This window comes from Phodopus roborovskii, unplaced genomic scaffold, assembly GCF_943737965.1.
Source record: "Phodopus roborovskii unplaced genomic scaffold, PHOROB, whole genome shotgun sequence".
NCBI classification, from domain to species: domain Eukaryota; kingdom Metazoa; phylum Chordata; class Mammalia; order Rodentia; family Cricetidae; genus Phodopus; species Phodopus roborovskii.
The window spans coordinates 10687806-10712135 of record NW_026125444.1 but is presented as its reverse complement, the minus strand read 5'-3'; the positions used below and the strand labels follow the sequence as shown (position 1 = coordinate 10712135).

Below are 24330 nucleotides of genomic sequence, written 5' to 3'. Positions count from 1 at the left end.
AAAATTAGGAGACACATGACTTTTATTTAGTTAATTATATTGTGTAAATTTAATAGGTACATTCATGAGATAGGTGTAATAAAGCTTTCAAGTCCCCATTAATAAATCCTTTAAATTGTATTCTAACAACATCACATTCTTTCAGGAGTAGGTAAATTAAGAAATACCCATTGATAAAATTCATACAGTTAAGTACACTATAAAAACACTAATTTAAAAATGTAATAGTAGGGCTAGAGGGAAGGATCAGTGGTTAAGAGCACGGTCTAGTTTTTCAGAGGGCCCTGGTTTGACTCCCAGCACCAACATGGCTGCTCCCAGTTATCTGCAACTCCAGTTCCAGTGGATCTGATGCCATCTTCTGGCCTCTGAGGACACTGCACACACAGATGTGATACATAGATATATATGCAGGTAAAACACACATACACATAGGTATTTTAAATATTAAGTAGAAATAATAGTAGCAGTTGGACTTCCATGCAGCTTATAACTGTAGCTACTCAGAAGGCGGAGGCAAGAGGCTCACAAGTTCTTGGCCAGACTAGAATACTTGCTGATAAGCCATCTCAAAATTGAACAGTCAGTATCAAAAGAAGTCTGAGTATAGAGGCCAGTGGTAGGCAATCAGCCTAATATGCAAGAGGCACTGTGTTGAATTCCAGTGCTGGCAAAATGGCAATAACAATAAATATGTTTTTTATTCTTTTATCTTTTATCTCAGCCAAAAAAAAAAAAAAAAAAAAAGAAAGAAAGAAAGAAAGAAAGAAAAAGAAAGAAAGAAATAAAAAAGGATAATCCTTCATAAGGGAAAAATTAAACTCTTGCTCTTCAAACAAGGCCGTTTTCCCGTATGGATAGGATAGAGAAACCCAGAGGTATAAAATGATTGCTCCATCACAGCTGTACTTCAAAGTAAATGTTTTTTTTTTTCTTTTTTCCTTTTGTCCTTCTCCAGAAATACAGTGGGTGATGACAGTATTGTCATAATCTTTAAAAAAAAAATGAAGCAAAACAAAAAATAAGAATAGGAGCAGCAGTGGTAACTAGTGCAATAAATGTATGCAAAGCAAAGGCAATCAATTGTGTTAAAACAAAACAAAACAAAACAAAAACCTCTGTGTCTGCACGACAGAAGGTTTGACAATAAATTATGATCAGCTTGATCTTGGTAACTGGATGAGGTGCCTAGAGGAGGTCAATAGAGACGTGATTTGGTGTAGGATTGCACATTTCTGTCTTGGGTTTGTGAGTCATGGAATGTCCTCCTTCCCTTCCTTCTCCTCTTTTTCTTTCCTCCAAAGTGACAACTACTTAATATAGGAAGTTTATGAAGACAGGTAGCATTCAGATATAATTTAATACTGTTAAATTTTTGTGATGATTAATTTGTAAGTATCACTGTTTTTATATTGACTTGTATAGTACATTGTGAGAACATGTGTTCCAGTGAAGAAACCCTCCCCAGTAGGTGGACAGGAAATCTCACCTATGTTTCCTAAGTGCATGCAAGCGCGCACGTGTGTGTGTGTGTGTGTGTGTGTGTGTGTGTGTGTGTGTGTGTGTGTGTGTGTGTGTATGTATACATAGGCACATGCAACTGAGCTTGTTAAATTAAGTCATCTAATTTTTGGCAGAAGTGATTGCTGGCTAAAGCATTATTTTAAAAACCAAGTTCACTGGAAGGAAAAAAAAATGTGCTTTCTTCACTCATAACTGTTTTTGAATGCTCAAAATACCTCCATTTATTTTATAATATATTAAAAAAATGAAAATTCTTTTTTGTCTTCCTGTCAGAGTTCTGAGCATATAGTAAGTTTACAATAAATATTTTCTGAACTGTTGAATTATTAGGTTCTTGAATTCACATTAAATTGTAACATAATTCTTTAAAATATGACTCAGCTATTGCTTTAAAATTTTTCCTGTTTGTGTTCACTTAGACTGCTGTTGCCTGATGTAGTGATATTTTTTAAAAAACATTTTGTGAGAGAGATGTTATATTTAATGCATTATGGAATTTCTGGGCTTTTAAATGCTTAAAGGATGTAACAGTTTTTTCCTAGAAAAGTTAACAGGGATTTAATTATTCCATATTAAATTTCAGTGAAAAATGTTTTTGTGATATGGAGCATTGTTAAATCTTTTTACCTCAGGACTAAGGTGCTTTCATTTGTTTTTCTGTCTTTGTTTGGTGGTGCTTGGATCAGGGACAGGGACTTGTTCTGCTTCCAGAACATCATTAGCCAGTCTCCTGTTATATTGTCCTTAGAGACAGAAATTGTAGTATAACATCTTATCACATACTCCCTTTCATCTTCCTTCTTGCTTCTCTTCATTTTACAACCGTCTGGGTATCTCAGCTACTTTCTTTTTCTCTTATTTTGTATTTCCCAGGTTCAATTTCTAGTAATGGAAGGGGTTACTATTTGATTTGGCCTATTGTAGGAATAGGCTATGAACTGCTATTGTAGGAATAGGCTATGAACTGTTATTATAGGAATAGGCTATGAACTGTATGGTAACAAGACATGAACATTAATGGTAACAGAACATCAGTGAATTTACAAGGATGTTTTACAAGGAAGATGCCCTTGCCAACAAGAACTCACAGAATTTGTCCTTGTCATTATAGAATACCTGCCATTTTGCAGGGGAATATTGGGAGGTGTCATAAACAAAACCTTTTGATTCTACAAAATTTTCCTAAATTCAGACATCATCTTCACATAATTCTTTATATTATTCATTTTGATGTCATATTGTCTTTATAACCATAAATATATTGCTTTTCTGTTACACATTTCTCTACCATAATTTACAAGTAATGTAGATGAATATATTTCAGGGATTTATAATAGTTAATAATTTTTCATTAAGTATGATGTTGTTTACATCTTGTTATGAAAATAATTGAGTTATCCTATAATTTATTAATATACATATCTATCTTTTGTTTTGTTTTTCTTTGAGATGGGGGTCTCACACTGTATGCCAGGCTTACCTGATACTCACTGAGTATCCTAGGCTGGCCTTGAACTTGTAGCAATTATAGACATGAGCCAACACACTTGGCTCATAGGTATCTTTAGCGTGTTAATGATGTTTCTTAATAGAACTTTCTATAAGAGAAATTAAGACATTAAACTATTGCAACAATAAGGTATTGTACTATGAAAAATTTCAGATCTACTTTAACATAAAATATTTAAGATTTTTGGTTCTATTTATTCACGTCCTAGATTATCTTTTAGTTTTTAGCTTCCCTAATCCCTTTTGAGTTTTCTTGGACATCTCTTTTGAGAATCCAAGCTTTATTCTGTGAAGTTGAACCAATGGTAACATCTAAATGCTAGTGTAGGGTAACTGAAGACTCTGCAAGTTGTTTTGGCTCTGTGTCTGTTAATAGTGGATAGTGGCTGATAGTGAATAGAGTTGGGGAAGATCTTTTACCAGTTAGCCAAGGTTTAGGAAAAAAATACATACGCTAATGCTAGGAGTACACGGCTCTTCACCAGATGTCTGCATGTTACCTATAGTGTAGGCTTTATCTGTAGAACTGTGTCAATGGCAATGTGTTCTTCACAAGCGACTGTTTGCAGTTAGCTCTCCATTATCCTTAGAGTCTTAGGTTATTTGAATTAGTTAAATTTATGGCATGGTCATTATTGTATTACATTTTTTTCCTTTTAGGTTTGGTGAGAACGCATATTAAAAGTCACACACCTTACAATGCCAAAGAAATAGTATTTTCCAGACACAAATAGGTCTGATGCATGTATAAACTCACAGAGACTGTGGCAGTATGCACAACACCAGACAAAATCCCAACATGGAGAGGGGGAATTGATCACAAAGCCACACCCCTTGCTAATAAGTTATTTGCAATTAATAACTGCTGGGAGAGGAAAAATAAGTCTTTACCAACACAGTGACACTGGGGACATCAGCCACACTTAAGGGCAGGCCATATGCTCAGGAGTAATTGACAAACACAACACAGATTCCATGGCTTTTGTGTGCTTCTTTGGTTGTTATTTTGATGTTCTTTGGTGTTCTTTTATTGCTATGTTTTATTTTTTTTTTAGAAAGAAAGAATGTAAAGTTGTATGGATAGGGAAGGGGAGTGTCTGGGAAGGGAAGAAATACGACCAAAATATTCAAATATTTGGAGAGGGAATATTTACCTCTATTTTCTAAATTTCTTACAAATAAAGATATGATATTGGGCCAGGTGTTAGAGATGCACGCCTTTAATTTCAGGGCTTGGGAGGCAGAGGCAGGCAGATCTATGTGAATTCGAGTCCAGCCTGGTCTACAGAGCGAGTTCCAGGACAGGTTCCAAAACAATAAAGAGAAACCCTGTCTCGAAAAGCCAAAAAAAAAAAAGATAGGATATGATATTGATTCAAGTGACTCAAGATAAAAGATAAAATCTCAAAAAAAAAAAAAATAGTCACAGCACAGAATATCTGCTTGTGGTTTTCATGGCACGTGATAATGTCACCAGTTGCTGTGTGACCAGTGCTGAGTGAAGCTTGGGTTTTTGTGACTGTCAATATTGACTCTCAACTTGAAAGGGTCTAGAACAGTGGTTTACAACATGTGGTTTGAGATCCCTTTCCGGTCTGCATATCAGATGTTTATATTTTGATTCATAACAGCAGAAAAATTATACTATGGAGTAGTAACAAAATAACTTCATGGTTGTGGGTCACAGCTTAAGGGAGGTTGAGAACCACAGGTCTAATATCATCGAGAAGATCAGTATCTGGGCATCTCTGGGAGGGAGTCTGTAGATTAGGTTAACTGCTATGAGAAGAAGCCCACCCTAAATGTGGGCAGCGCCATTGCATGGATTGTGATCTGGGACCAGTATTCATCTTTCACTCTGCTTCCTGACTGAAGATGCTGTGACCAGCTGCGTGACACTCCTGCTACACTCACTTCCCTGCCCTGATGGACTGAAATCAAAAAAAAAAAAGAAAACTCCCTTAAGTTACCTTTGCAAGATATGCTGTTACTGTAATGAGAAAATAATCTAATTTTATTTTCAAAATCCCTTACATATTACAAATACATTTAAGCATGGAAAATAAAAGTCTCCCACTTCCTGCAAGATTCAAGCAAGGTGAGAGCAGATGGGGTGTAGGGGTGACCTGAACGAAGGGGAACCAGTTCCCGCTTCTGTCTGGCCGTGCTGAATTCCCCTTTGGCTGAAGAGGTGGTAAACTTTGGGGGCTCCCAGTTGCAGCTCCCCAGTCCCTGGAAACATATCCCTTACCATTGTTCTTCACGAGAAATTTGCTGTAGATAATAGCTAATTTTTAGGTCTGTATGTTTTTTTTTTTTTTTCAAGTGCTTACAACAGTCTTTTAAAAATCACTTTTGGTGGGGAGAGGAAACTTGGCTTAAAAATCCAATTTGGTGCTGGGAGAGTGCTTAGTTGATAAAGAGCTTGCCTTGCAAGCAAGACGTCTTTAGTTCAGTTCTCCGGACCCACCTGTAACCTCGGAGCTGGGAAGATAAGGGGCTAGAGGGATCTCTGAGGCTTGCAGGCCAGCCCAGCCTGTCTAGCTGAACTAGCAAGTTTCAGGTTGACTGAAGCTTGTCTCAAAAATTGTTCTAAAAAAAAAAAACCATTGAGAAAGACAGTAGACATCAACCTCTAGCCTCCAGGAATGTATGTGCACACATTAAATACATAAATAAATTTTGGTTTAGGTTTATACTCTGAACCAAATGTATCTGTCACCATTTTAGACCATTTGAAGGAAAGCAATCAATCGTGAGGAGTTATGGCAAAGAGGGTTGCTGTTTGAGTCAGTCCAAGCTATTCCCTCATCTCTCTCTTTATTTGATTTAGTTGGTTCTTAACTTGTCATTTCTCCAGCAATTTCCAAACCTAACTGAACATCAATCAGAATCCCTTAGAAACTTTAAACTAGACCTTCTAAGGCCACTGAATTATTAATCCTGAAATAGTAGGAATATGGATGCTTTCTCAGAACCTGTGGTCATCTGCATTTGGTCTTCTGTCATTTGTTCTTTGCTTCTTTAGAAAGTCACCCCTGCCTCTTGGTAGCATTGTACTTTCTTTCTAGTTTCTGATTTTCCCAGCATGATGAGATCAACGGTGGGAATTTCCTTGAGATATCTTTTCATCTAGCACTAGAAAGATGAAAGAGTTGAAGGTGACAAGACCACTGATCTACCAAGTTCTATCTGTCAAAGTGGCTAGGCGGAGAAACTAGACAGTTCTAAGAACAAAAAGAAAATACAGATAAAGTGAGGGACCCGGTCAGAAGATACAGTACAAATATGGTATGCATTTTAAATAAGTAATCGTTGTGTCTTAATGTCTCTAATAAATGTTGTGTGAGATACATTTTTATTAGTTCGTTTCAGTGGATATAAATATTTACACTTAACTTTACCTATTGTTTACTGTAAACTCAAATTCATCTGGAAATCCTACATCTAATGATGCCTCCACTCCCAATTTGATAGAAAGGGTATATATGACTTACAGTTTAGACCAGTTGTAAAGTGTAGGTAGCATTCAGTTAAACTCGCTCATAAATGAGTAGGCTTGCTTTAAAATACTTTTAATTTCCATTCAGTGTTTCTTTGTTCATTACTTAAATATGTGCTTTGTAATTGACTGTATCAACTCCAATTTTTCAGCTCTTCTGTTTTGGGGAAATAGTTATATATTCTTTTTATTTTTAAACTTACTTTGGTGAACAGATATTTCAAAATCTGCATAAAAGCAGCAATGTTCTGTATATAAATTCAGAATTGCTTTTGGAATCTGAAAAACCATATGTGCATATTTATGTCATTTAGCCTAGGTGTTCAGTTCTTTGAATGAAAATTTTGAGGAGAGTTTTTATCCATTTATTCCTTACAAACCCTCAAGTTTGCTGATATTTTAAATGTGTTTGCAGTGAGGTCTTGGGAAATATGGCATGTTTGCCAACTAAAATATTGATAAAGAAAGAAACAAATGTAAATTTCTTTATTAAGGGAATTGTACGCTTGCATTTTACCCATACATTTATGGATACAATTGTGGTAATTTATCAGTAAAAGTTAAATTGATTTGAATAAGTTATTTTAAAAGTTTTGCTGCTAAGTTTTCTTTTTTAGGCACCAACAAGGATTTTATTATCTGTTAGAGAAATATTCAGCCAGGCCTTTGACAGTCCTACTGTTGGTGTGTGGTTTGCCAGTTCGAGCCTCTTTGTAGGAAAGGCCCATCTGAGTAGCAGTGCTGTTCACAAGTAGGCATTTCTCTAACTACCTTCTGTCCTGACCAGACTCTTGAGTGTGATTTAGGTATCAGTCCCTGTTACTATTTGCAGGAGGGGAGGCTAGGTTTCTCTCAAGTACATGGGTCAGGTGATTGGTCAGTAAATGATGTTCCCTTTTCATTACTGCATTGGTTTCAATAGAAAACATTTTAAGCAATGGACAGTGATATGCCAGGCTAACTCTGAGAGAAGAAAGATGCACTTTGGAAATTTCATCCCACCCTCTCATGGTCTCACTCTCTTCTTCCTCTCTCGCCCCTTTCTCTTTCTTCATACACAGATATACACACATATGTGCATATATACATATATAAAACAGTTTTCTCTTCAGCCTTGGTCCTTTCTGTGAGGGCGCTTTGTGTTAATTTATTGTCGATTTCTTAGGAGAACAAAAGTCAGTGCAGGGAGGATGGAGATGAAAAGCCCTGGTTCTTGATATCTTTCTGTTGCATCTGAATGAACGTCTCTAAGAGTCCTTTTGCGTAGGGTCTTCTTGTTGATGTATAATGACCTCCTCCTCATTAAATCAGCGCATTTTAAGTTAGAGTTCTGTTACTTTTGAGAGGGATACAACCTAATGAGAGCATTGATATTCTGCAGCTGCTGCCATCAGAGGAACGGTCAGAAATAAGGTGAATTGGGGCCTGTCTTCTCTTTGCAGACAGCCATTGCTCATCTGTGATGGCTTCAGTTTAGAAAGAGCAAAACCTCTCATCATTTCTGAGGAAAGTTCATTTCTAATGAATTTTGCTTCTAAATCCACCCTGAGAAAGTACATGCTCCCTATAGGAGGAGGCTAAGCTTTAGATGGGCACACAGTTGCCTGCTGCTGCTGCTGCTGCTGCTGCTGTTGCTGAGATAGCTTCTCCTTCAGCATGCTTTGTAATGACTGTACAATCTCTCTGTCTTGTGAATAAGACTCATAGGGAGCCTCGCCATGAAGTAGCAGATGGTACCGAGGCACAGAGTTCTTCCTGTCTGAGAACAACATCATCTGCAGAATGGAGCTTCTCAGCTGCAGCTCTACAAAGGAATCCTTCACCGTGTCTCTACACTGTGTAGAGTCTGGCCATGAGTATATTTGGACAACATGCGAGGTATCTTAGAATGCTTTTCCAAGAATTTGCCTGCACTCTCCATCCCACTCACTTATGCACTATATTTTGTTGTCCTGGGAAGTAATAGCAAATAGTGGGCTTTCTTCTTCCACAGTAGAGGAATTGAGAATACAAACACCAGACTAAGTGTGGGAGTAGAGATATATGGGTTGTCTCCATTGAAAGAACCTGCACCCTAGACAGGAAAAAGTGACATAAGCAAATGACACTAGTATGCATATAATACAGAAATGACATTAAAGACAAGCTGTCTTATGTTACGAGAAGTTTTCCCTGGTCCCAGAGCCACGTCAGCCCCAAATAACACACAGAGATGCTGTATTAGATATAAAGCTGTTGGCCTGTTACTAGTGTTTCTTATTGGCTAGTTCTGCCTTAAATATTATCCCAATTCTATTAATCTAAGTTTTTCCACATGATCTTATCTTACCGGAGAGAGGGTCCAGACCTTCTTTTCAAGTCCCTACATCTTGACTCTGCTACTACATCATTCAGAATCCTCTTTGTCTCCTAGTCCCATCTATCTTGCCTTCGTTTTTGCCAACAGTGCTTTATTCATTAACCAATAAGAGAAATAAATACAGAATGTCATCTCCCATCAGTCTTAATCATGGGGACATCAGGAGGAAGTGGATTTTTTGGAGGTTTTATTGGAGTTAGGGTCTAAAAATAAAAGGTAATTCTAGGAAGAAGTAATAAACAGTTTGTGCAAAGCAAGAATGGCAGGAACTATCATGATGGAAGATGTTTTGGGGATTAAGGGGAAAGTTACTCACATTCACACTCTAATTTAATCACAGGGTAGGCTGCTAGATTCAGGTGTTCCTATACATTAAGCTATGGAGAATGTGATTTGAGGGGTTCCATAGTAATCCTTAGGCATATTTAGTGGGTACAAATATGTTAGATATACCAGGCTGGGCCCACAAAATCTGCAAACTGGACCACAGTTGTATAGTCTTAACTTCCTCATTTGAAAAAGAAGGATGTCATCTCAAGGCAGCCACTAATATTAAAATAATCCTCAAAAAAAGTCAGAACTGTATTTATGATGTAGTAAATGTTCAGTAAGTGTTATTTGCTGTTTCCAGTTAAATTATACATCTGATGAGTGTGGGCAGGTAAGTCTTTTCATTTTTTTTAAGTGTAATCTCCATCCTTAATATAGTCCATTAGAAACATTGGCTGTAAATTATTTAATGGCTCATGATATATTGTGTCCGTATTATAGGATAGTAAGGTGACCCCAACATATGTTATTCTTCCTACTCTCTGCCTCCCTCATAGTAAACTTTCAAAAAGAACAGTTTGCATAGCCATTGTAGTTCAGTTAGGCCTTACTGCGGGGCCAGGCAAGGAGTAAATGTGACTTAATTGCAGTAAGAACTTCTTGGGGTAGCTTTGGAGACTTGTGTTTCTCTATTACCACACTCATCTTTGAACTGCTGGTTGCAGCAAAAAAAAAAAAAAAATATTCAGGGTACTTTTTATGATAATTGGTTTGGTTTACTTTTGATGAGCTTATGTTATTGGTGGGGACGATTGAAGGCTATTTTTATCATCCTTTTCACTCTAGATGGGGGAAGTTAAGTAGATTCTGTCAATGAATAAGAGGATTCTAAAGCAGATGTTTGGAAGATAATGACCAATAAGCTTTTCCAGCTTTCTCTCTTATCTACTTATCATCTCCTTCAGGGACCCAAGAGAGCCTTGTTGAATAACTCCTTAGCATTTAACTTGATTATCTTTTTAAAAGATGCAGCTGAATGAAGACACAGAGTCAAATTAGAACTGCCAGAAGTATGACAGGGATACAGCAATAGAGTAATGACCATGTACTTTGAATGCAGAGACCAAGGTTAGACTTTAGCTCTGAGATCTGCTTCAGAACACTTGGGGTAGTGTATATGTGCAACAATACCTACCTCACTGTCTAACCATGCAAGACAACTAGGTAAGCATAGTTTTTCCCTCTTTATCCAGAGATAGGACTGAGGTTCCCCCATATTGATGCCATCATGCACAGATGCTCAATTATCTTATTTGAAACACCTAAGTATTTGCATATAACATACAAACCTCTTGTATGCTTTAAGTCATCTGTAGATTACTCATAGTACCTAATATAATATAAATGCTGTAATGTCAAGAGAAATTTGCTCTTGTTCAGTACAGGGACAATTGTTTTGCATGAATATTCTCTGCCTGCAGGGGGTTGACTGTAGAAAGTGGAGCCTGCAGATGTGGAGGGCAGTCTCTGAAGTATTGCGTTTGGTCCACACTCAATTTCCATGTAATAGGCCATGTCTCAGCACTTTGCCCTAAGCTTATATACAGTACCATCTCACTCTGTGATTCAGGCCATATCTGGTTTTCATGGGATCCCATTATCTTTTCTTTTAGGGACATTTGAGTATCACAGGTATTTCTATGCACCAGTACCGACCAATAGAAATATGTGAGCCACAGATGTAATTTAAACATTCTGGGATCTTTAAAAAGAAATCCAGAGAAACTGATGAAAGTTATATAAATTTATTTTATAATTTTATTTTAACCTCTATATCCATTTTTACCTGCATATCACTAATGAAGATTTTAGTGATGTGTTCTTATATACTTTTTTGTGTACTAGAATTCAGGATGGATTTGAAACAAAACACATATGAACTTGGACCAGCATAGTTCAAGTGCCAAATAGCCATGGTTTATGCATACTAAGTTGGATAAGCATAGCACTACATTCATCTATTATTAATTGTTTTTTGGTATCCATTCTAAGATTCCTTTATTTTCACCATGGTTCTTGAATTTGCTATAGTAAAACAACCCATTTCTAATGTAATAGCAGTTATAAAACATCTAACATGTTACTTCTGAGTATCTTGTTTAATTTAACAATCTTGTTAAATGTTATCATTTCTGTCCTTGTTATATAGATGAAGAATTTGAAGTACTGAGATTAATGAGCCCTGTTATTTCCATATAACTTGTAGGGGAATCTAGAGAGAAATAGAAATGAAATAACCCCAGTAGAAGACTCCATTACATTTTACAAACATATAAACTGACTGGCTAAGCAATGAAATAGTGTTATCTTGAGTGGATTGTTTTCTGATCCATTGTTGTTGTTGAATTTTACTTTTTTGCATGGGGTAGAGATACAAATATGAAAATAGAGGATGCAGCCATCCTACAAAGGAATAGTATTGTTAGCACATTATTTCTGTTTCTTAGTGCATTTATTAAAATAATGCACTAAGAAATAATGAGAGCTTATTATGTGGTAAGCATTGTTTTAGGGTTATAACAGAACAATAGAACCAAATTCTTACCATAAACCAGCTTTCAGTCTCCTGGTGGGATATTTAAATCATAAATAAACATACATAGCTCTTTATAACACACAGAAAAAGACATACACTCTAGGTCAATCTGAGAGAATAAGATGATAATCAGTGTTTTAGGGTCATATCCAGCAAGAAACTTAACTTCTTTGAGGTTAATTTGATCTCTTGTCAAAATATACCATAGGAGTTTAGAACAATGAATAAAACCTATTGTTCAATGGTACAAAGTTTCACTTATAGAGAACAAAAACATTCTAGAGATATTATTTTCCTCCTGACAACCCTAATTAAAAATACCATATTAAACATATGAAGTCTGTTAATGAAAGTACCTCTTAAGTATTCTCACCACAGACACTCTTACACATGCATACACACTCACCCACACAAGTTAGCTAGAAAGTAATGAATATGTTAATTAGCTTCATTATAGCAACTAATTTACAGTGTGTAAACTTGTCTAGAAAAGGTCAAATGATGGCAAAACATCATATCATAAATACCCTTGAATATGTATCATTTTATTTGTAGACTGTAACTAGAGAGAGAAAAAGAAAGAAAATGAGACATTTGGGGGTATGTTCTCAGTGTGCCCTGGCAGGCAAAATAGTGACTTCACATCGTAGTTTTATTCTTCACCTGCCTCCCATATACACACCAAAGACAGCATCATAATGGTGTGTGCTTTTTCTGAAGTTTGCATTCTGACAAGAATGTAGCTGAGTTAGCTTTGCCTGGGGTCCATTTATCTATAATGCAGTAGGATTTGTGATTAGTTAGGATACCTTTTGTTAAAAAGTATGTTAAATTGCTATTGTTCATTTGGGAAATTTTAATCTCCCTCATAATATTGTGAGGCAATAACATTTCAATTTTCCAAAATAATGCTATTTGTAGTCTAACTCAGGCATTTATATTTAGATGTTCAATGTTTATTGGGGTAGGCTCATTGATTGTTGATCTTCTATTGTAAAAAACAAATAAACAAACAAAACATTAAAAATATCTACAATAACCCAACAGGAAATATTAGGCTAGCTAGGTATTGTGCTGTTTTCTTCCTGGTCCTGTACTACTTCTTCTTCTTCTTCTTCTTCTTCTTCTTCTTCTTCTTCTTCTTCTTCTTCTTCTTCTTCTTCTTTTTTTTTTTTTTTTTTTTTTTGTAGTTTTGTTAGGATTAAGTAGCAGTGCCTACACATTGCCAATGAAGCCAAGATAAAAGTTGTCTACATGTGGTGGTCTGGTGGTCAGTCCTTAGTGGAATTTAAGGGGTCCAGACATTGCTGTTCCTCACAATGTGTTTGCCAGCTCTGCTGATTCTGCTACTTCACTATCTTCATAGTCAATGTGGTAGCTTCAGTTGTCAAATACAATATCAGCTAGTAGTGAAAGAGGAAAGGAAGTAATCACTTCAGCAATCCCTGTGGCTTCCTGGCATTTATGCATTTATCTGCTTATACCTGTTATTTGTAGAGGCTAACAGGCACAGTCACTATCCCAAGGACAGGTTGCATATCCCTGTTTTGAAAGGCTTGGGATCAGAAATGCTTCAGATTTCATATTTTCTTCCTGATTTTTGGAGTGGTGCATAAACTTTATAGTTAAACATTCTTGATCTGAAGGCTATGAAGACCAAGTTTATCCAAAGTCAAAGCTTGGCCTACATCTGTGTCATGCAAGAGACAAGAATATAGACTAGGACAGGATTAATGCTAATTTTCCCATGTAAGAGACCTGGCTAGAGCCTCTCAGGAACTACTCCATTCTGTCCTTTGGAAGGCCTTCTTAATTTAGAGTATGGAAGGTGACAGTACTGTACATTTTATCTGTCAATTACTGGTGCATACTACTTTCTTTTTCCTTCCTATCTTTTCATCTTTACTGTGTCCTTTCTGTGTCTAATTAGCAGTGTGCCTTTGTGCATTTTCATGAACATCAGTGCCTGGAGGAAAGAATTTTAACCCTAGAAAACTGTCTTCAGTCCCAAAGATAACTCTACCCAGCAGCCACCAGCCGCTTTACTCTGGAATCTGTTGTCACCTTTGTTTATGAGATGTCATATAGCTACTACTGTAAGTCCTAAGTCTGGTGACAAGAACTGCAGGCAAAGGCAGGATCCACACAGTGGAGTAGTGGTTGTTGGGTTCTTAGAGGCATATTGGCTGGTCTCTTGCTAGAAGAATCCTGGCTTATGTCTTCAGTTAATCAATGATTTAGAATGAAAAGTCTGCAATCTAATTTGAATGTGGAAACAATACAAAAGATACACAGAACATTTTAAAGCTCTGGGTTTTGTTTTCCCCGTTGCAATTGTTTTTCAGCTACACTGTTATCACAGCCAGACTGGATCTATAAAATTTAGCCTTTACTGTCAATATTTGAAGTATTTTCATAAGCTTGGTATCTTGACTGTGTTTATATATTTTCAAGGATATGTGTCTTCTACTTAAACTTCTATATTTATTTGTATGTAAAAGTGTGTTTTAAATCCCCGCTAGATATTTTGTTTGTTAGCCTTTTATTTATATTTGAAAAAAAAAATGTTTTATTCATTGGTGGTGAAAGCAGAAGTCTAAAGATAAAATGTGGGAAAAATTAAAACACAGTAGAAGAATAAGTCAACTGACCTACAAAATATTGTTTGATGCTGTATGTCAGTACCAGTAATAGAAAAGTCACAATTCTTCACCCTGAATTAGTGAGTATTTTATACTACTCCAGTAAAGACTGTGAATAATGTCTTATTACAGCAGCGGATAGAGCAAATTAGCAGAGCTTTGCAGACATGGAGTAAAGGAATCAGAAGTAAAAGCAAAAGTCTTAATCAACTGTAACAATGAACTAAATGAATTTAGAAAGATGAAGCAGGGCTTAATGAAGAACATGGAATAAGGTCTTAGAAGTTTTTGTTGACAAGAAGTATGATGTGAGTCACTTGATGTGTCTGCCAAGAGTTAATTATCTTTTAGGTTGAGTTAATAAACATGGAGTTCTCACAATGTGGGAAGCATCTTCCCACGCCTTTCAGTGTTGGCCGCTCTACCCTAGGAGAAATATGCACACTCTACCAGTCGATATTAAGAGGGAACACTGTTATTGTAATATATTTTGTTTTCTTCAGCTTACAGCTTTCCAAGAATTTTTATGCAATTAGTTTCATTTAACAAGGTTATTTTATGGGAAACTACAGTGAAGAGTGTCCAGAGGATTGGGGAAACTAGGAACATTTGTTCTAGAAAAGAAGACCACCCCTAAGCCAGTGCTTGTGTTTAGATTCTTAAATTGCCATGTTGAAGAAACTAGACTGTGTTGCCTTATAAAGTACTACATGAAGACTGGGTTGCACTACAAGGTCATAGGATGAATACTTTAATGTTTTATAACTTTCCAAAATGTGAATAGGCTTGATTGAAATAATATTTTTCCCCCTGTGTGTGTGTGTGTGTGTGTGTGTGTGTGTGTGTGTGTGTGTGTGTCTGTGTGTGTATGTGTGTGTGTGAAGAATAGGGTCAAAACATTGATCCAGGTGTGGTAGTACATGCCTAAAATCCAAGTACTTGGAAAACAGAGGCAGAAAAATATGGAGATCAAGACCAACATGGGCTTCATATCAAGTTTGAAGCCAAACTAGGCCACATAGCATATTTGATGAGCATGTTTAATGATACCATTCAAAAGCAAATGACTAAATTCAGTACATTTTTTTTCCAAATAATGTGAGTATATGATTAGTATGGTGGTTTGTTTGTTTGTTTGTTTGTTTTTCGGTTTGTTTCATTCCCTTGAACTAAGTTTCTTTGAAATCCTACGAGACGTTTAAAAAAATTAAAAAAAATACAGTGACATCTAAGTTATCCTTCTGAAAGGATATCTTAAAGTCAGTTGATATGTGTCCATTGTTCATGCTGTATCGGCTTGAGCTATTTGTAATTGGCCATAACTCTTGTAAGTTCAAAGTTGTGCAAAATTGCCATTATAGGTGTGGTGGCCAGTTTTCTGTCAGCTTGACCTTAGCTGTGGTTGCCCCTAACACATTGGCCTGTGTTTTGTTGTCTTAATTGGTAATTGATGTATGAGGGCCCAGCTCACTGCAGGATAAACTCTGGGCTGGTGGTCCTAGGAGCTACAGAATGCAAGCTGAGGAAGCCATGAGGGATAAACCAGTAAACAGCAATCCTCTAAGGTCACTGCTTCAGTCCCTGCTTCCATTCTTATTTTACCCACACCCCATGTCAGTCAAACCTGATTTTATGTATTGTTCTAAGTTGTTTTCCCAAGATGTTTTCAAATATTTTCATGCCAGAATATTGTGAATTCTTGTATTCTTATTTTGCAGTTAATATTGTATGTTATTTGAATGTCTTAATTTGTCTCCATTTATTATAACATCCCCACTTTTATTATTAAGTTATAATGAAGTGAATGCTTTTATTTTACATGTGTTTAAACATTTCAGTATTGTCAACCGCCAAGTATAATTATTAATGCCAAGGACATAGGTATTGAATACAAACTTGCCCGCTGTTTTTGAGGTATTAGTTTGTGTGCTTCCAAACACTTCAAATAGCTTATTGGGTACTTTTACATGGGGTCAGGCATGTTTTCTTAGTTGGAGGGTCACTGTGCTGAAATGTGTCTTTTATTCATTTTCTTACTGGCTCATCAGTCAGGTTTATGTCAGTTTCTGGGAAGACTCCATTAGTTCTTTGGGATTTGAATGGCTACTCTCAGTTTTCTGATTAGTCTTTTCATGTTTCCCCGGGGCACTTTTGCCATGTAAAATTTGTTCTGTTTTTAAGTTCTTTGTCTTTTGTTCCATCTGAGTCACACAGTTCAGGGCTGACTGTGTTAGAGTTGCTTTAGCTTTAGTGGAGACATACTGTCCTGGCTGCTGTTGGTTCTGTTTGTACACTGGCATCTAGGCATTTGGGGTTGGGGAGCTTGTAATTGTAGGTGCTGATATCTGGTCTGGTCTTTGTTGGATGGGTGTTTTATTTCTTGGTTTCTGTTGCCCTCTTTCATTCTTAGGGCAATGTGGTACCTATCTGTTGTTGCCTAGTAGGAAATTTGCCTGGGATTTTCTAGAAAATTCTTTTGAAATCTGTGAGGTGTGGCCACTAGATGTTCCAGGTAACTTGTGTTCTTACATATTAGGAGCTGACCCTTAGGAATGGGGTGGGCTAGAGGAGATGAGGAGGTCCATAGGGAGTGTGGGGTGGGGGAGGTGTGAGCTGGGTGTTCCACTGGGATCTGCTTAGTTCACCAGGAATGGGGATGGGAAGGAAGGGGAGGCCACTGAAGTTGGTCTGCTTCTGAGCTGGGAGGATGCTGGGGATTTGGTTATGGAGGAGAGCTGGGGAGTGAATATCTAAAGCTTGAGTGAGTACTTCCATCGCTAGCCTACTTGCTTCTCTGTCAGGTTGGCTGTTGGACTTGGAGCTGGGATAACAGAATGAGTAGGCAGGAAGATTGGAGAAGACCTTTGGCTTCTCTGGAGGTGGGGGGGTGTGCTGGGAGTGAGGGGTGGGTGCAGTAGATAGTATGCTATAGAGATGGGGATGAGACTTGGGGATGGGGGTGAGACTTGGGGATTGAGATGGGGGTGAGACTTGGGGATTGGATTTTTAGGAGAAGAGAAAGCTATGAAGATCTGCAGTTAGGCTACCTGCTTCCCTGACCTGAGTGACTTGTGGTTCCCAGAGAACGCCAGCTGGAGTTGGAGACTGGGAAAAGGGGATGAGTTTGGGGGGGGATGTTACATAAGAAGATCTGTGTTTTTCATTGGAAATAAAGGCAGGAAGAGAGGGGAGCCTGCAGCAGGAGACAAAAAGGGCATGGATCCATACATGAGGGAGAGGGAGGCACTCAAAAGAGTGGAGGTGTGGGGGCATAATCAGATAATCAGGATATATGATGTAGGGAAAAATTTATTTTGAATAAAAAGTGTTCTGTTGTTAATTATTTCATTGTGCTTGTGTGTGTGTGTGTGTGTGTGTGTGTGTGTGTGTGTGGGAGCGCGCGCGCGCTCACGCACGCATGTGTCTATGATAACTATGTGCACATGAGTGCAGTGTCCATGGAGTCTGTATGAGCAAGTCAGATATGCTGGAGCTGGAGTTGCAGTTAGACAAACCACCTGATGCTTGAGTGCTGAGAACTGAGCTCAGGTCCTTTGTAAGAACAGTATACATTAACTGATGAGCCATGGTTTCAACCTACATAATTTATTCTTATGGTGATTTATGAATTTTCACCTTAAAATAGTTATTGTGTGTATTTATTTGTGTGTATGTGTGTGTGTGTGTGTGTGTGGTGGAGTTCAGAGAACAAATTTTCTGAATTGCTTCTCTGCTCCTCGCCTTCAATCTTTGGGATTGAACTCAGATACTTAGGCTTGGGAGCATATACCTTAATGGCTGAGGTTTCTTATCAACCTAACTTGATTTTTTAATAGGTTATATTTTTAGAGAAGTTTTGAATTTGATGTAACATGAATCTTGAGTGTAAGATAGATTTTCCATAAATGTCTTGCTTTAACATATGCAGAGCCTACCATATTTTCAGCATCCTTACTCTAATGGCACATTTGTCAAAATGGATGGACCAAGACTGACACGTTATTATCCTGCACAGTCCTTAGCTTATAATAGAGTTCACTATTGATGCTGTACATTATGGAGGTTTACACCAATTTATAATGGAATATTTCTATCATTATAGTGTCTCTACCCTAAGAGCCTTTTGTGTTTTGCAAATTCATACATTATCCCCTAGTTGACCTCTCACAACTGCTGATCATATGTTTCCATAGATTAGTCTTTTACAGAAATCATCCTGTAGGAGTGGCATAGTCTTTTTCATATTGATTAATCTCACTTAATAAAATGCTTCTTGTTGTGTGCATGTCATTCTGTGGTTTGATAGCTGAATAATGCTACATTCTCTGGATGCACAATACTTTATGTATTCACCTACTGAAGGATATCATAAAAATTTAAAAACAGGTATTGTTTGGGAAATAATTTTCAACTCCAAGTAAATACTAAAAGTGAAATTTCTAGACTATATGGCAAAATTGTATTTAATACTATTTTAAAAGTGCTGTTCGGTAAATTATCTTCATCACATTTCCTTACCATTGATAGCTAATGATGTTCCTGCTGCTTCCTGACCCTACCAAGGTTTGGCCTCTGTTAGTGTTAAGGATCTGGCCCTTTTTAATAGATATTAAATAACATATATTTGCTGTTTTGTTTGTATTTCTATAATAGCGTTGCATGAGATATCATGTCACATGCTTATGTAGTCCTTTTGTTAGATCTTCAGTGAGATGACTACACAGGTCGCTGGCCCATTTTTAATTTTGGCCCATTTTCTTACTATTGAATTTTTAGAATTTTGTACATATTGGATAGTAGTTCTTTATCACCCGTGTCATTGACTGTTAATACTGTCTTTCACAGAGTAGAAATTTTTTTTAATTTAAATGAAGTCTGGCACCTCAATTGTCTCTTCATTTTATGACTTTGCCCTAGTATCCAAAAAGTTACCAAATATAAGGCCATGTAAATTTTTTTCCTAGATTAGGACATTCATAAATTTGCATTTTATATTTAGATTTTTTTATTTAAGTTACTGTTTTAATGAGTGCAGTGTATTTATCTAGACCCATATTATTTTTTTTTGTGTGTGGTAATAACTAACTATTCCAGTGCCATTTCCTGTAAATGATGTCTTTTCTCGGTAAGTTAGCTAAACTTCTTTTGAAACATCAGTTGATGCTAGTTCTCTGGGTCTCTTTCTGGGCTCTCTTTTCTACTGCATGGATTTGCTTGCCTACATGTGTGCTAATTTCAGTTTCTTGATTTCAGCAGACTTAAACATTGAAGATGAATAGTGCCAGTCATATCTTTCAATAATAGAGTGACTATGTTTGTTCTTTTGTCTTTCTGGGTAATAAAATTGGTCCGTTGATATCCATGAAATGATATGTCAGAATTTTGAGTGAGGTTGGTTTTAGTGATAAGATCAGATAAGGAAGAACTGACATCCCAACAATACTGAATCTGCTTGCCCATGAACAGGGACTGTCTTTCCAATTAGTTTCTATTGATTCCTTCATTAGTTTTGTACTTTTTACTCGAGAGAGTCTTGTACATTTGTTAGATTTATATTCAGGTTTTTGCATTTGGAAGATAATAAAACATATTTTGTACATTGAATTTCAAATTCAACTTATTCACTGGTATTGTATAGGAAATCAGTTAGCTTTTGAACATTAACCTTACCCATTGCTTCCATGCTATACTTGATTAAGTCAGGGACATTTCGTTGTTAATATGTTTTGGAATTTTTAATAGATTTTCATTATTACCTATGAAAAAAGATAATTTTTATTCCTTCTTCCTTTGGTCTTGCCGCATTACCTAGGGTGTCCATTATTCTATTGATGAGCAGTGGTTTGTTGAGCACCCATCATTTGCCCTGACTTTAGAGTGAAACTGCTCATGTCTCACCTTTATATATAATAGTAATTGTGTGGTTTTGTAGTTTTATTTAATTAACATTTAAGTTTAGGGACTTACTCTATGTGGTTCACTGAAGGTTCTTTTTAAAAAAATCATGAATGACTGTTGAGTTTCCTAAATGTTTCCTACCTATTGATATGATAATGTGATTCTTTTTAATTTTTGCTTCTTTATGTGTTGGGTTATAATAATTGATTTTTGAGAGTTGAATCACATACCTATGACAAATCATATTTAGTTTTGGTTGACTAATTTACTTTATACCTACTGGATTCAGTTTTCTAACATTTTCGTGAGGATTTTGCATTTATATTAATGAGAAATACTCATCTGAAGGTTTCTTTTCATCTTCTGGAATTGTAGATTTAGAGTCATAATTAGGTTTTTCTCACACTAATGTGTAGAGGCATTGTCCCATGTTTTTTTCTAGTTTCTTTATGGTTCAATATTTATATATTAAAATTTTAATCCATTTAGTCCATATCAGTGTGAGCTATAGTGCAATCTGTATTTTCCTTGGGAGATAGCTATTATTCTTATGCCACTTTGTTCTTTATACTGTAGTAAAAGGTGGACCTTGGTGTAAAAATGAATCACATTTCACTAGTATTTTGAGTTGCTATGTATCTCAAAATTCATTTCTGATTGCTTTTGTGTTGCTTTCTTGGGCCTGCATGCCAATCAAATAATCTATCTCTTAGTATATAATAGAGATTGTAGATGGCAAAACCTTGTAGGGAACTACTTTCTGAGAGCTGTCATCAGTGCTGTATTTGAAGATTAATTTTATTTTTCTTTTCCTATTATATATATGTGTAAATGTAAATACTTTGTTCTAATTAAGTAATTTTATTGACTCCTTATATGACTATAATATTTGGTGCTGTTTCAGCAGTGTCTTTTATATATCTGATTGCCTATATATGTCTGTCTATCATCTCATCTATATATTCATTTTCAAATTGCAAGTTTATAAACTTTATTAAGAAAAAACTTGTAAATAAAAGCAGCACACACAAAAGTAACCCAGACCCAAAGTTTATACAATCTAGGATTCAAACTGAAGGTATAGAGGTTTACATAAAACTATGACTGTCGGTATTGAATATACTTTATCCACTTATCTCCCACCAAAACCAAACAAAATGACAGAATTAGAGTTCTTTTATTTATAGAAGTTGGATGGATGTTTTTGGAACTGTACCAGTTTTATTGTAATTTCTGAGACAATGGCTTTTTCTAGTCTCCTTTCTTTGATTAATGTCTTTGAATTTGTCATACTATAATTATTGGAAGTTGATTTTAAACCACTAAACTTAAATACATAGAAATAGAAATTAAAAAGATAATATTTTAGAGGCATTTTTAAAAGGAATAACAAAATGCTTTGGATAGAAGAAAGTTGAAGGAGAAACAAGTTATTTGTTTTGAATAAATTTCATCAAATGAGGGAGCTTGGGCAAATGGTTAGGAATGTGCCCTCTATTTCCAAACCACCCCAACAGCATATCCATTTCCATTATTTTACTTGATGCTGATACTGGATTTGTAAGGTGAAGCTTTTTGTTGTGACTCACATGGCTTGGCAACTAAAGCATCTCAGCTGCCTCACTCTAAGCAATTGCTGCCCCTGTTCCATTTGGTCCTCTGTGGGCTGTGCTTAGATTGCTAAAGTTGTGGGCTTACATTTGCCTTGCATGTACATGTGTATACAAAAGGGGCCTGCTTCTATTTGCTTCATATTACAGAGATGGAGGTTGTAGTATAATGGTGATGTTATTGTTCCTGTACTTTGGCCAGGTTAGCTTTCTCCTAAAATGAAGGAGTATCCTTAGTGAAGAAATGGACCTTTCAGTCCTCAGAGCACGAGTTTTTATTTATCTTTTATCACCTAGGCACAATAGGACACGTTTTTATCAGCCTGAGAGCACCAGCAACAGTTTCATTTTTAGGCTTTCTTGTTTGTTAGACTCCTAAATAAAATCCAGGTTTTGAAAGAGTTTGTCTGCCTGATATTTGAATGGCATTTTAATAAGCCCTTTGAACAGATTTAAACTTATTTCACACCAGCTTTTTTTTGAAACCAAATCATAGCGGTTTTGTTTAGCTTTCTAATCCTTTAATCATTTTCCCACAGCATGGTTCTGCATGCTTCACATCTCCCTATAGACACACACCACAACTGGACTAAGTTCTTCAGTAACATCTAATCAGGATGGGATGAAGCAGAAGCATCACTCCTTTGCTGTTTGTTATGTGTTCCAACATGCACTATTTTCAGAACTTCCTTGTTCTAGAGCATGAACACAGCATTTCTATACCTTTAGACCTATTGCCCACCTTAAGAAAGAAGGGACAAAGAGACAGAGACAGAGAAAGGGACAGACAGGCAGGCAGACAGACAGACAGGAATGAAAATAAGCTTTATGGCTTTATGAATGAGCACAGGGCACTGAGACAGGTGTTTTCAGGAGCCTGAACTAGATTTAAATCTCTGTTCCTGCTATCAAGAAATTAATAATTTTTTAACAAGAGACACCTGGCCTTTATTTTGCAACTGCAGCTTAAAGAATTTGTAGCTGATACTCCTTGTAGTTGACTAGAGGACATGGTTGGTGAGTCATAACCTATGTCTAAGCTAGCCTCGGTTGTTATGACAGCTAGTTAGTGTCTATAGCTGCAATAACAGTGGTGATGAAATTGGGTTGTAGATTTATGTTCCCCCTGTGTTTTACCTCTCCCACATTGGGCTTGCGTAGGTGTTCCCAGTTTATCTGTTGAATTGCTGGTCTTCCAAATTTGTCATCTGCTCATGGCTCCATTTATTTTAATTCAAGCATTTGAAGCATGTTTGTTTGTGGAATTTGAAGGTTTAGAAGCCAGCACTCATTCCTTCCAGAAGCTTCTTCCTCAGGAGTCCTTCTGTCTTTTGTGACCTTCCAGTTGATTGTTTCTTTCCCCAGAAGGGGTCTACTTGTTTCTAGGACTTCTTACCCTTTTTGCTTTGTTTACTCGGCACAACTTTGCACATCAATCTTTCAGCAAAATTTTAGAATTCTCTCTGTCTCTGCCAAAGAACTGGAAGTTAATACAAGGAATTCTGAATAGGGCAGACATTCTCAGTCAAAGTCCATTATCTGGGTTCTGAAATGTGACTGAAAAAAAAAAAAGTTCATAAGTACAAACAAAGATTTTTCACTTTTGTTTTTCTTTACTATAAAGCTGATCTCATCTACGTATAGCAAGTATAATTTTTGATGATTGTTCTACTGTACAAATTAGCTACTTTATCAGCTTGTTTTTTTTTTCCTTGTAGCTTAACAAACAACAGTTACAGTTACTGAAAGAACGGTTCCAGGCCTTCCTCAATGGGGAGACTCAGATTGTAGCAGATGAAGCCTTTTGCAATGCAGTGCGGAGTTACTATGAGGTGAGTTGACAGAGCTCTGTTTCGGGAACTGGGATGCTTTCTACGACCATCTAAGGACTGACCATGGTATGGCAAGGAATCTTTGAGCTCTTGACTTTCTCCAAAGGATTGTCACTTCTATTTTGCAATGTAAAACTCTAATTCCACAGCCTGGGTTTGAGAGATAAATAAAATTGAAAATTGCCCTCATTGTTTGTGAAGAAAACTGTTTAGAATCATCTTCTGGCAGTGACTGATACAGCTGAGGCTAGCTATCTTCGTGTTCACATTCATAAGTGATCCTTTTTAATCAGGATTTCAATAGTAAATTACTATCTTATGCCAGTTTGTTCTCTAAGCTCTGTAATAATTAAGGCCACTAATTAATTTCAAGAGAATGCATTATTCTTTTCTTATTGAATGAATAATACCACGAATTCCATCTTGCTGTTACTTTTGAGTTTAGCTTGTGAGTCAAATGGGGATTCTCTGAGTATTTCCTGTAAGTAGTTTTCATGTATGATCATGAGTTTGTTTCAGAGAATTACCAAGAGATGGTAAATTGGAGAGCTCACTTATGTCCTAAGTATCTCAGAGTCATTTGGGGAA

The 24330-nt window shown here is 36.5% G+C and overlaps 1 protein-coding gene across 8 annotated transcripts in view; it reads left to right on the top strand.

Annotated features, from left to right (window-relative positions):
- The window catches only part of Cadps2 (calcium dependent secretion activator 2), a 481095-nt gene that overhangs the window by 105380 nt on the left and 351385 nt on the right, over nt 1-24330 (top strand). For all 8 annotated transcript variants that reach the window (XM_051175754.1, XM_051175752.1, XM_051175755.1 and 5 more), the window contains exon 2: nt 23629-23742. In XM_051175754.1, the coding sequence (XP_051031711.1) occupies nt 23629-23742 (114 nt within the window). The remainder of the gene's footprint in view (nt 1-23628; nt 23743-24330) is intronic.